General features: G+C 43.0%; 1 protein-coding gene across 3 annotated transcripts in view; it reads left to right on the plus strand.

Moving 5' to 3' along the window:
• Nucleotides 1-13,816, plus strand: part of LOC139540183 (ankyrin repeat and BTB/POZ domain-containing protein 3-B) — a 164,853-nt gene that overhangs the window by 110,269 nt on the left and 40,768 nt on the right. For all 3 annotated transcript variants that reach the window (XM_071343788.1, XM_071343787.1, XM_071343786.1), the window contains exon 2: nt 6,732-6,869. In XM_071343788.1, the coding sequence (XP_071199889.1) occupies nt 6,732-6,869 (138 nt within the window). The remainder of the gene's footprint in view (nt 1-6,731; nt 6,870-13,816) is intronic.

Here is a 13,816-nt window from a genome sequence, read left to right on the forward strand (position 1 = left end):
TACAATCTGTAGGGCCATATAAAATCTGTTACATTTTTTACCTGATTACGTAGATTTTTTTCCTGAATTCAGTTTTCTCTGGGGTTTTTTCCCGGTTTGAGTCACACATTTCTAATAGAACATCCAATTTTGTTGTTTTTCTATGTCCACAACAATGATTAAACCATATCAGAAAACTACTTTTGAGGTCTGTGTAAAAACTCTACGAAATGTACATTTTTGGGTGTAGATACCCTTGACGAGACTTGCTTGGTTAGAGGTGTTTCTGAAGCACACGTGATTGCAGAATTGGCTAAAGAAATCGCCACTGGATGGATGCAAATAATCATGATATCATTCTGCCAGGTAGGCATAGGGTACTTTGTAGCTAGTTAACATTGACTTGAGAAGGTTTTTGGGAGTGCCTTTCCATCTACCAGTCATCACATAAGCATCATCGCTAATGGCTACACAAAGTGGTAGACAAACGTGCATACACAGACAGGGCCATTCCTGCGCCATTGCCTCTTCAGAAAGTTGAAGGAAAACACTTATCCATTTTGTTAATATCTTATCATAATCTTGGGCAAATTATTGTTATTAGTATAATTTTTTTATAATATTACATTCAATACGTTTAGTAGATTTCCTACTAAGTTCAACATTTTTTTGAATATTGTTGAATTACGTTTTAATGTCTGGATTCCGTGATTTCGTCCGGCGTTCTCAGCGTCAAGGATTTTATAGGGCCCTGAATCTGCAAAGATGTAAAGGTAGAATAGGAAATACTCTCTCTCTGTCTCTTTCTCTGTTTTCTCTGTCTTTCTCTCTCTCTACCTTATTCTTCTTTTTTCATGTGTTTTTACATATAGACATTTCTCTTTCGCTCACTCTCTCTCTTTCTCTCTCTCGCTCTCTCTCTTTCTCTCTCTCGATCTCTTTTTATTTTGTTCAAGTCACATGAACAATTCACATTATTACAAGTTACATTATTCATCTTCAATATCCCCTGCAACATTGTGCACAGTACACAGAGGACAGAGTGACTTAGCAGACAGAGAGTTCTCTATTTCAGTGTCGTCCCTGCTCTGTGGAGAAACCTAGGGAAACTAGTCCCATGGACCTGCAGAGTTTTCTGGGGGAGAACCAGGCTCCGTGCATCCCTCTAAAATAGATTTAAGTGCAGGGTAAAGCCACATCGAAGTCACAACTCCAACAGTCAAGTCTGGGAAAGTCAGAGAGGCAGGGCCTGTCCCTGCCCCTGCATGCTAGGCATTCAGCCCTACAGACAGGGGGCGGTAGAGATAGACAACACAGCTAGGACAGTTATGACCGCATTGGCATGTGATATTACTTCTTCAAATGATGGGGAAAGTGAGACTGCATACTGCAATGGTGCACCTCAGCCTACTGTAGTAACCGTGCTCTGTTCCCGCTTTTCTCCCTACATTTTGGTTGTTGTTTTTCTTCTATTAAGCCTATATAGTAGCTCAGATGGACGTGTGCTCATAACATTGATTACTTCAGCAATGAGTTCATAGTCAATGTTTTAGTGAGATCGGCAAAGTAAACAGTAATAGTTTTTTTACATTTAAAAGTTACTGTAACTACTATGTACTCCCAGTTGCAGTAGAACAGACTCAGTGTTCCAAACCATTGCTTTTAATGTCCCAGATCTTTTCTATGAGGCTGTATGAGACTGTCCACTTTAAAACATCCCTATTATTGAATACTAAGCATTCATCATAGAGAGATGGGGGGCTCCTGTACACATAAATGTATTCATCCTTCAGTAAAGAGTGGCTTGCCTGGAGGATCTCTCTCTCTCTCTCTCTCTCTCTCTCTCTCTCTCTCTCTCTCTCTCTCTCTCTCTCATGCATTAAACCTTATGACTCAGTTGCTCACACATGTGGATAATTTTAATAGCAATAGCAGTCACTTGGCACAGGTACACTGTTAGAAAAAAATGTGCTATCTAGTACCTAAAAGGGTTCTTCAGCTGTCACCACAGCTCCCAAGTGGGGCGGCGGTCTAAGGCACTGCATCTCTGTGCAAGATGTGTCACTACGGTCCCTGGTTTGATTCCAGGCTGTATCACATCCGACTGTGATTGGGAGTGCCATAGGGCGGCGCACAATTGGCCCAGTGTCGTCTGGTTTTGGCCGGGGTAGGCCGTCATTGTAAATAACAATTTGTTCTTAACTGACTTGTCTAGTTAAATAAAGGTTAATATATATATATATATTATATATATATATATATTAAACCCTTTGAAGAACCCTTTTTGGTTCCAGGTACAACCTTTTTGGTTCCAGGTAGAACCCTTTCCACAGATGGTTCTACATGGAACCCAAAAGGGTTCTAACTCAAACCAAAAAGGGTTCTACCTAGAACCAAAAAGGGTTCTCCTATGGGGACAGCCGAAGAACACTTTTGGGAACCTTTTTTTGTAAGAGTGTAGTTAAAGGCAAATAGATGCAAAGGCTGAAATTTATTTTTCAAATGCCTGGTTTTTCAAACCAGTAACACTCAATGGCTGGACAGGTGATACCCTGTGGTTACTGGATCCCACTGCTGCCACCAAATGTCAGAGGGACCTCTGTCATTGCAAAACAGATTCCTCTGTCATTTGTAAAACAACAACTTCAGACAATACAAGTTAATCATCTGCTCTCCGATGGCTGAATATTGCCAGGTTTAATCCACAGCACAGTGACAGGGACATCATCAGGAGAGGAGTGCTGGCATGGCTTTTTGTCACGCACAGAGAGAGAGAAAGTGGGTACTGTATTGTGGTTGTGGCTGGTGTGTGTGTAAGAACTCGAGCAGTTCTTCCCTGCGGGCTGTTGCTTCACTGGTTTGCATTAGAATGCAGTGAGTCACCTTGCCACAGCCAAGCCTGTGAGCAGCCTGCACTTCACTGTCAGCTGGTGCTGCACCATCACTGCATGATTCTGCACCCTGCGTCATAGTAACGTCAGGGAAGTTACTGCCAAAAGCTAATTTGCACATTTGCAAGGTGTTTTTCAAGCAAACACTCCCACATATAAATCAATTAATACATTTTGAGGACATTGGAAAATTACAGGCTCAAAAACGGAGGAAACCACATTTTTTTGCTTCAGGACATTGATACAGGTCTTTACTTTGGCCAAGTTTCACAGTAAACAACTCTCTAGAGCCCCTCGGTAATCCTGACTTTTCAATGATCTTCTGAGTAAAGCCTGTCCAGCTCCAGCAGAACTGTGTTGGCCTGACTGAAGGACGGCCAAGGGATGGAGAGATAGACAGAGGGAGCCGAGAGAGAACAGGAAGGAGTCTTAACTCGCTCATCAGTATGTCTGGCCCTTTTCTCTCCTTCTCTTCTTCCCTCCAGTCTCAGGTCTGGCACAGGCTGATGGACACCAATGGGCTAAGTGGATGTTCAGGTCATGTCCTGCATGTTGTGGTCCTCTGGGAAAAGGGTGCCAGCCAGCACAGCCAAGCTTATGACTTGCCTAGTTAAATAAAGGTTATGGGGAATCAAGGTGACACTTCAGTGTTTTTATCTATTTATATTTATTTTTTGTACTTTACCCCCCCCCCTTTTTTTTTAATTGTTTATCTTTCAATCTTGTCTCATCGCTGCGAAGGTGGTCATGAGTCCTCCGAAACATGACCCGCCTAACCACCCGCCAGCTTAACCAATGTGTCAGAGGAAACACCATTCAACTGGCGACCGGGGTCAGCCTGCAGGCACCTGGCCCAACACAAGGAATTACTAGGGCACGATGAGCCAAGTAAAGCACCCATGGCCAAACCCACACCTAAGACAGATGACACGGGCCAATTGTGCACCGTCCTATGGACCTCCCGACCATGGCTGGTTGTGACACAGCCCGGGAATGAACCTGGGTCTGTAGTAACACATCTCATACTGCGATGCAGTGCCTTAGACTGCTGCCCCTACACTTTAGTGTTTTTGGAACTCATAGCATCCCCTTGAGTCCTCTTGGTGTTGCCTTTTCTAGGTTTTAGTGCACGATACTAGAAACTTACCCCCAGAAAAATGCGGCTGTTGTTACTCTCCCCACACAAATGATTGGTGTTTTGATAAATCACTGCATGTCAAAGTTGGAGGTACATGTGGTAGCCTAACAGCTCTCCCTGAGATCCCCATTTAGCTAGGTACTGTATATAATGGTGTGAAAGTGCTGGCAGGCGAGGGCGCGGGGAGAGATGCCAGGACAGCCCCACACTGCTTTAAGTGCTTGAAGCTGGATTACTTGGAGCTTCGCACACGCTGCAGTTAAAGGGCCCACATTGTCATCTAGAACGATATTAAAGAAGGTATTTCAGAGACCTCCATGATATGCCCAGGTGGTTGTTGAAGGAAAATTGGTTGTTTCTTTGCCATTGGTCTACTGTAAGGTAGCCTGGTCCCAGATCTGGTTGTGCTCTATTGCCAACACCTACAGTCATTGTCATGATTTGCACAAACAGATCTGGGACCAGGCTACCTGTAAGGGTCTTTCCCCAAGGCATTGGTTGGTACTGTAAAGTTAGGTTTGGTTGGTGCTGCATCAGACATCTGACCCTATCCTAATATAGCAGATGACTGGGTCTAGTGTCCTTTGTTAGACAGACATGTGTTTGTACGTGGTCCAAGGTAGTGTACCTGACTGAGGTGTACAATGTGAGGGGTCATGGACACTGAGCAGTGCACTGTGGGTCTGCATCACACAACACCTGTTCTACCTGCGTCACAGCCCTCCATCTCCATGGTGACTGAGTTTCATCAGTTCAATATTCTGACCATCGCGACCCTGAAGGAGAAAAACAAAAAAAGAAGAAATGTTTGGACTCTCAAAACAGAGGCCTCAGATCATTTAATATATGTAACACATTAGTCTAATCATGTCCAATGGGTCAGAGGAGGATTACTAAATTCCCTTAAAGCCTGTTTATTCCTTGGAGACTGATGACTAGTGTACTGTATACTGCAGGGCTAGGCAGCAAGTCAATTGAATTAGCTGCATATTGAGAATGAGGAAGTGTTTCCCCTCTGCTTGGAGAGAATAGAGCCATTGGTTACAGCCATTTTTTTTATTTGACACACTGCAGGTGTGAGTGGTGAGTGGGGGGAAGCAGTAGCAGCACTGCGCTGCTGTGGAAAAATATTAAATGTGGAAGTCTGAAATGTGACGGAAAGCAATCTGCCTCATCTTCCCCTGAGCAGGGGAGAATGACTAATGTGCTTTGTGGCAGCAGCCAAGATGAAACTGCCTCCACGATATTAGTTTAGGTAGAACACTCCATCTGAGCCAAACTGAGAGGTATAGTTACAACATAGAAATATAAGCACATACCCTGATATCTGCAGAGCTAAATAGACGTATTTTAAATGAGGAACTATAATTTAACATGGCCACCTGATGGTTCAGATCTTAATAAAGAACACAATAAGCAGGTGTGGAATTGTGATAAAGTTAGGTGTCTTCCATGATGGAAGTCGACATGAATATCCAGAATGGATCCACAAAAACAAGAAAAGCTAGATTATTAAACTGTTTAGCAAACACTCTATACATTATATTACAGCTATTTACCGCTGAGCTGCACTTAAGAATGCCTCACAACAAGCATCTTGTATTGAAAATGGCGGACGGAGACAGAGAGATAACTATCAGCAGCAGTCTACCCCCTTCCTGAAACAGACAGACATAAATACCAGTTGGTAACCGTCTCACCTGGATTGGGTCATACCAACTCCCTTAACTAGAAAGGAGACATTATCTCTCTAAAATACATCACAGTAGCCGTAATAAATGCGATGGCATTCCAAATCCAACTGCCGTACAATTAATCAACTTAAAATAAAACAGCTCTTACATGTACAGCATATTATCAAAGTAACAAAATAGGAAGAAAGTAAACCCCTGTGCCCTAATTGGCGCCTTTAAACTAGATATGAATCGGCACCCAATCCAGCGCGTACGCAGCATAATAGCAAATGTTTGGACATAAATTCGGCAACAGGTAGAGTTTACCTGGTAGACAGTCAAATCAAAGCAGGCACCATCCCACATCATAACAAATCATCTTATAACATTTTCTTTTTTAAATCTCTAAGCAATAATACTCTTATGAAGCACAGGCAGTCAAATGGGACATTTCTGAAATTGAGGGGATGAAGTCTATCCTCTCCCTGCTCCAATGCCTCGAGTTGTAAACAACAAACAATTACACCCTAGCTCATCGACAGAGACTGCCAGGTGTTGTTCCTCACACACAGTGACTGCTTGCGTAGACAGAAACACAATACAGTACAAGATATGCACTCCTCAATGTCCCCTCCACAAAGATGGCTGACCATGAGCTTTGGGCCAAACCGTTCACCTGTTGCAGTGCAGTACAAACTGACATATTTAATGAACATTAGGCTTTCCTGCAATGGAAAAGTCACTTCTCCTCAATACAAAAGTACCCACTTGTGCTGTATTATTCTTCCTGCATAGGATTATTGTAATTTTCTACTTTTAGCTTAGTTTACATTTTGTGATACAAAAAGGATTGATCCATCATGAGTGTCTACTGTTTTTATGCATTTGTCTGCTCTTAACCACCTGTCTCTCTCCTCCTTCCTCTTCTTCCCTTTCATCCTACTCTTGTTCTCTCTCTCTCTCTCTCTCTCTCTCTCTCTCTCTCTCTCTCTCTCTCTCTCTCTCTCTCTCTCTGTCTCTCCCCTTACTTTCCCTCTCTCCCTCCTCCAGGTGTGCTAAGCCTACCAGAGAGCCTGACTCTGCAACGGTCAGGGAAGAGTGGGGAGGGCCACGCCTACAGTCAGTCGGAGCTACGCTCCATCGAGCAGTGCCTGCTAGCCACACGCGTAGGCAGCATCTCAGAACTCAGTGAGTACACTCAGACTTAGATTGGGTTTTTACACTACCTTTTACATATGTTGTGTTTATGTGTGTGTGGGGGGGTGGGGGGGTGAGGGTTAGAGTTAGACCACTCAGGTCTCACTTTACCCCAGCAGAGAAATTACACATGAAGCATCCATGAAAATATGATTTGCCTTTCAAGATGTACCACAGAAGTCCTGATAACGAAGTCAATGTCAGAGTATTCAAAATCGGTCCATTATTCAAACTATTTAAGGAGATACACATATGCTTTCAGGAATACTATGAAACATCTGTCTTCTTTCCCCATGAAATCTGTTGTAAGTGTTTTTGAATTCTAATGTGTATATATGTATTATGTATATGTATTTTATATTGTATTATACAGGGCACATTTGGAAAAGAGACCTAGGTCTCAATATGTCTTCCCTGTCAAAATAAATATTTTTTTGAAATAAAAAATAAGATGTAGGTATCAAATCAAAGCTTATTGGTCGCGTACATAAGTTTGCAGAGAAACGCTTGTGTTTCTAGATCCAACAGTGCAGTAATACCTAGAAATATATATTTTTTAAATGAACACACATAATCCAGAAGTGATATAGGATGAGCCATGACTAGAATACAGCATATACACTCAGTGGCCAGTGCCAACTTTAGCTGCAATGACTGCAACCAAATGCTTCCTGTAGTTGTTGATCAGTCTCTCACATCACCGTGGAGGAATTTTGGGCCACTCTTGCATGCAGAACTGCTTTAACTCAGCGACATTTGTGGGTATTCAGGCTTGAACAGCTCGTTTCAAGTCCTGCCACAACATCTCAATTGGGATTAGGTCTGGACTTTGATTAGGCTATTCCAAAACTTGTGTTGCTTTTTAAACATTTCCATGTAGACTTCATTGTATGTTTTGGATCATTGTCTTGCTGCATGACCCAGCTGTGCTTCAGCTCACAGACGACATGGGTCCCATTATGTCTGCGAAAACCAAACACTGCATTCCACAGTAAGAACCTTAAACCAACGGTCAAGCATGGTGGTGCTAGTGTGATGGTTTGCAATGCTTTGCTACATCAGGACCTGGATGACTTGATGCATAGAAGGAACCATGAATTCTGCTCTGTATCAGAGAATTCTACGGGAGAATGTCAGGTCACCCTTCGGTGAGCGGGAAGCTGAAGCGCAGCTGGGTCATGCAGCAAGACAATGATCCAAAACACACAATCAAGTCTACATGAAAATGGCTAAAAAAGCATCACATTTTAAGTTTTGGAATGGCCTAGTCAAAGTACAGACCTAATCCCAATTGAAATGTTGTGGTAGGACTTGAAACGAGCAGTTCATGCTTAAAAACCCACAAATGTCGCTGAGTTAAAACATTTTTGCATGCAAGAGTGGGCTTAATTTCTTCCACAGTGATGTGAGAGACTGGCCAACAACTACAGGAAGCATTTGGTTGCAGTCATTGCAGCTAAAGGTGTTACAACCAGTTATTGAGGGGGCAATTACTTTTTCATACAGGGGAATTGGGTGTTGCATAACTTTGTTAATTAAATAAATAAAATAAGTACATATTTTTTTGTCATTTCTCAACTCAGGTTTCCTTTATCTAATATTAGGTTTTGGTTGAAGATCTGATAACATTCAGTATAAAAATATGTAAAGATAGAGAAAATTGAGGCATTTTTCCCTTCACTGTATACACTCATTGGCCACCTCGTTCACGAAAATGGTTCGCTCCTACAGACAGTGATTCACATGGCCGTGGCTTGCTATATAAAGCAGGCAGACAGGCATCGAGGCATTCAGTTACCTTTCAATTGAACGTTCAAATGGGCAAAACGAGTGACCTAAGCGACTTTGAGCATCGTATGATCGTCGGTGCCAGGTGCCAGTTCCAGTATCTCAGAAACGGCTGGCCTCCTGAGCTTTTCACGCATGAGAGTGTCTAGAGAATTGTGCAACAAACAAAAAACATCCAGTCAGCTGTCACGCCCTGGCTTTAGTTATTCTTTGTTTTCTTTATTAATTTAGTTAGGTCAGGGTGTGACATGGGGGATGTCTGTGTTTTTGTATTGTCTAGGGGTTTTGTATGTTTATGGGGCGTTGTCATGTCTAGGTGTTTGTATGTCTATGGTTGCCTAGATTGGTTCTCAATTAGAGGCAGCTGTTTATCATTGTCTCTGATTGGGAACCATATGTAGGCAGCCATATTCATTAGGTAGTTCGTGGGTGATTGTCTATGTGTAAGTTGCCTGTGGCTGCACTTGTCATTATATAGCTTCACGTTTGTTGTTTTTGTAAGTCTGTTTAAGTATTCTTCGTTTCGTTATAATAAATAGAAGAATGTATTTATATCACGCTGCGCCTTGGTCCTCCTCTCTTCATCCAAACGACGAACGTGACATCAGCGGTAGTCCTGTGGACGAAAACAGCTCTTTGATGAGAGGTCAAAGGAGAATGGCAAGAATCGTGCAAACTACCAGGCACGCTACAAACAGGAGTGTGAAGAATGGCATCTCGGAACGCACATCTCGTCGGTTCTTCTCACGGATGGGCTATTGCAGCAGATGACCACACCGAAAGAACCTTGCCTTGAATCCAGGTTCCTGTTGCGTCATGCTGTTGGCAGAGTCAGGATTTGGCATAAGAAGCATGAGTCCATGGCCCCATCCTGCCTGGTATCAACGGTACATGCTTGTGGCGGTGGTATAATGGTGTGAGAAATGTTTTCCTGGCTTTAGATCCCTCGATACCAATGGAGCAATATTCCATGGCCTGAAGAATTCAAGCTGTTCTGGAGGCAAAGGGCGGTCATATCCAGTACTAGATGGGTGTACCTAATAAATAAACTGATCACTGAGTATACGTATAAAGTGGGTGAAAGAGTATGTAAACCTTATTAAAGTGACCCGTGTTCATCAAATCTATTGAACTGTATACTGTATGTGAAGAAGTACAGCAACTGTTCCCCAGGTCCCTGCTGTAAATGAGAGTGTTTTTCTCAGTCAACAAACCTCATCAAATTAATACACTGAACAAACATATGATATGATCGCAACATTTTCAATGATTTTACTGAGTTACAGTTCATATAAGGAAATAACTTACATTTAGCAGATGCTCTTTTCCAGGGCAACTTCCAGTGCATACATTTTCATACTGGTCTCCCATGGGAATCGAACCCACAACCCTGGCATTGCAAGCACCATGCTCTACCAACTGAGCCACACAGGACCAGTCAATTTAAATTCATTAATTAGGAAAAAATCTTTGGATTTCACATGACTAGGAATACAGATATGCATCTGTTGGTCACAGATACCTTCTTTTTTTTTTTTAAAGTAGAGGCGTGGATCAGAAAAACAGTCAGTATCTGGTGTGACCACCATTTGCCTCATGCAGTGCGAAACATCTCCTTCGAGTTGATCAGGCTGTGTCAATGGCTGTGCGAAGTTGCTGGATATTGGCGGGAACTGGAACACACTGTCGTACACGTCGATTCAGAGCTTCCCAAATATGCTTAATGGTTGACATGTATGGTGAGCATGAAGAACTGGGACATTTTCAGCTTCCAGGAATTGTGTACAGATTCTTGAGACATGGGGCCAGGCATTATCGTGCTGAAACATGAGGTGATGTGCATTCAAATTGCCATTGATAAAATGCTGTTGTGTTTGTTGTCCATAGCTTATGCCTGCTCATACAATAACCCCACCTCCACCATGGCGCACTCTGTTCATAACGTTGACATCAGCAAACCCCTCGCCCACACGACGCCATACAAGCTGTCTGCCATCTGCCCGGTACAGCTGAAACTGGGATTCATCCGTGAAGAGCACACTGCTCCAGCGTGCCATTGGCCATTGAATGTGAGCATTTGCCGACCGAAGTCGGTTACGACGCTGAACTGCAGTCAGGTCAAGACCCTGGTGAGGTCGACAAGCACGCAGATGAGCTTCCCTGAGATGGTTTCTGACAGTTTGTGCAGAAATTCTTCAGTTGTGCAAACACCCAGTGTCATCGGCTGTCCGGGTGGCTGGTTTCAGACGACCCCGAAGGTGAAGAAGCCGGATGTGGAGGTCCTGGGCTGGCGTGGTTACACATGGTCTGCGGTTGTGAGGCTGGTTGGACTTACTGCCAATTCTCTAAAAACCGCTCAAGTGGACATTCCTGCAGTCAGCATAACAATTGCACACTCCCTCAAAACATGAGACATCTGTGGCATTGTATTGTGTGACAAAACTGCACATTTTAGAGTGGCCTTTTATTGTCCCTAGCACAAGGTGCACCTGTGTAATGATCATGCTGTTTAATCAGTTTCTTGATATGCCACACCTGTCAGGTGGATGGATTATCTTGGCAAAGGAGAAATGCTCACTACAGGGATGTAAACAAACTTGTGAACAAAATTTGAGAAAAATATGTAAATTTTCTGGGATCTTTTATTTCAGCTCATGAAACACGGGACCAACATTTGACATTTTACGTTTCTATATTATTTTAGTGCCTTCGGAAGCTATTCAGGCTTTGTTACATTACAACCTTATTCTAAAATGTAGTTTTAAAAATGTAAAAATCCCTCGTCAATCTACACGCAATTCCCCATAATGACAAATCAAAAACAGGTTTTTAAAAATGTTTGAATTTTTTTATTTTAAATATCACATTTACATAAGTATTCAGACCCTTTATTTAGTACTTTGTTGAAGCACCTTTGGCAGAAATTACAGCCTCAAGTCTTCTTGGGTATCACGCTCCAAGCTTGGCACACCTGTATTTGGGAAGTTTCTCCCATTCTTCTCTGCAGATCCTCTCAAGGTCTGTCAGGTTGGTTGGGGAATGTTGCTGCTGAGCTATTTTCAGGTCTCTCCAGAGATGTTCGATCGGGTTCAAGTTTGGGCTCTGGCTGGGTCACTCAAGGATATTCAGTGACTTGTCCCGAAGCCACACCTACGTTGTCTTGACTGTGTGCTTAGGGTCGTTGTCCTGTTGGAAGGTGAACCTTTGCCCCAGTCTGAGGTCCTGAGCGCTCTGGAGCGGTTTTTCATCAAGGATCTCTCTCTACTTTGCTCCATTCACCTTTGCCTCGATCCTGTCTCCCAGTCCCTACCGTAGGGATGGTGCCAGGTTTCCTCCAGACGTGATATTGGCATTCAGACCAAAGAGAATCTTGTTTATCATGGTCTGAGAGTCTTTAGGTGCCTTTTGGCAAACTCCAAGTGGGCCTTCATATGCCTTTTACTGAGGAGTGGCTTCCGTCTGGCCACTCTACCATAAAGGCCTGATTGGTGGAGTGCTGCAGAGATGGTTGTTCTTCTGGAAGGTTCTCCCATCTGCACAGAGGAACTCTGGAGCTCTGTCAGAGTGATCATCGGGTTCTTGGCAACCTCCCTGACCAAGGCTGTTCTCCCCCGATTGCTCAGTTTGGCCGGGCGACCAGCTCTAGGAAGAGTCTTGGTGGTTCTGAACTTCTTCAATTTAAGAATGATGGAGGCCACTGTGTTCTTGGGAACCTTCAATGCTGCAGAAATGTTTTGGTATCCTTCCCCAGATCTGTGCCTCGACACAATCCTGTCTCGGAGCTCTACGGACAATTCCTTCAACCTCATGGCTTTGTTTTTGCTCTGACATGCATTGTCAACTTTGGGACCTTATATAGACAGGTTTGTGCCTTTCCAAATCATGTTCAATCAATTGAATTTACCACAGGTGGACTCCAATCAAGTTGTAGAAACATCTCAAGGATGATCAATGGAAACAGGATGCACCGTAGCTCAATTTCGAGTCTCATAGCAAAGGGTCTAAATACTTATGTAAATAAGGTATTTCTGTTTTATTTATTTAATCCATTTTAGAATAAGGCTGTAACAAAATGTGGAAAAGGTCAAGTGGTCTGAATACTTTCCGAAGGCACTGTATATGTTTTTGTGAAAACCTTTTCCACTTGAGAGTAGTGAGCTCTTGTATAATGATCTTAGGCCCATACACAGTACTGTATCTCTTCCCCTGGCATTTCAAAATACTGTAGTCATTCTGCCATTTTTGGGGGTGAGTGAGTGGGCCCTTAATTTGAAGAGACACACCGTTCAGTCTGAGAGTGTGGTTGAATGCTTGTCCTCAGCGAATTTCAGCTGACTTAACCGAGAAACGATCTGTGATGTCCAGAAGTGCGAGTCAGTGTAGATATATAGAGCCATGTCATTCGAAGAACACATGCAGAAAGGCTCTAATGCAGTCTCTTTCAGACGTTCGGTCGACGTTGTTATTGCATATGACACAATGAGAGACCAGAAGCACCATGTGTGTCCAGCGTCAACATATCCTCAAAATTAACACTGATCCAAATCTCTTCTGGATCAGAATGGAGTCCCAGTCCCCAGCGTACAGAGCGCTAAGCCACATCAGCAGTGCTCTGTACATGGAGTATTGATGGGTTCACTCCGGGACTCATTCAGCTCTGTTGACACTACAAATACAGTGATGCATCCGCGGCAGGCTAAGGATGCCTCTCGATGCGTCTCGAGCTTGTTTCCAAAGATAATATTAGCGCAGGATGTTTATCTTGTAAATAGACCGGATGACTGTAAAGCATACAGTATTTGCAAAGTTCAATCTGCCAAATGAATCATGGAGAAAAGCAGAAATGTCAGCAGACTAGGTATCAGATTTTCAGAGAGAGAGAGAGGGAGGAAAAGGGAGAGGAGAGAAGAAAGACAGATGATAACATCTCAGATTAGTTTAAATGTAGCTTTGCGGCAGCAAAGCCAATTTGCATATCCCAGGTACAGTGTTTTTCCAATGGTATTTAATGTCCATTTAAGAGGTATTGATTGTCCTCTTTCTTAGTACTGTCTTATTTATTTTGTGTTAAATCCACATTAGTGTATTTGAAATGGCAGTCTGTCAAAGTGCCCACAAAACGGGCCTTCGTCTCTGACATGATTAAAAAA

The sequence above is a fragment of the Salvelinus alpinus genome, chromosome 15, assembly GCF_045679555.1.
Source record: "Salvelinus alpinus chromosome 15, SLU_Salpinus.1, whole genome shotgun sequence".
Taxonomy (NCBI): domain Eukaryota; kingdom Metazoa; phylum Chordata; class Actinopteri; order Salmoniformes; family Salmonidae; genus Salvelinus; species Salvelinus alpinus.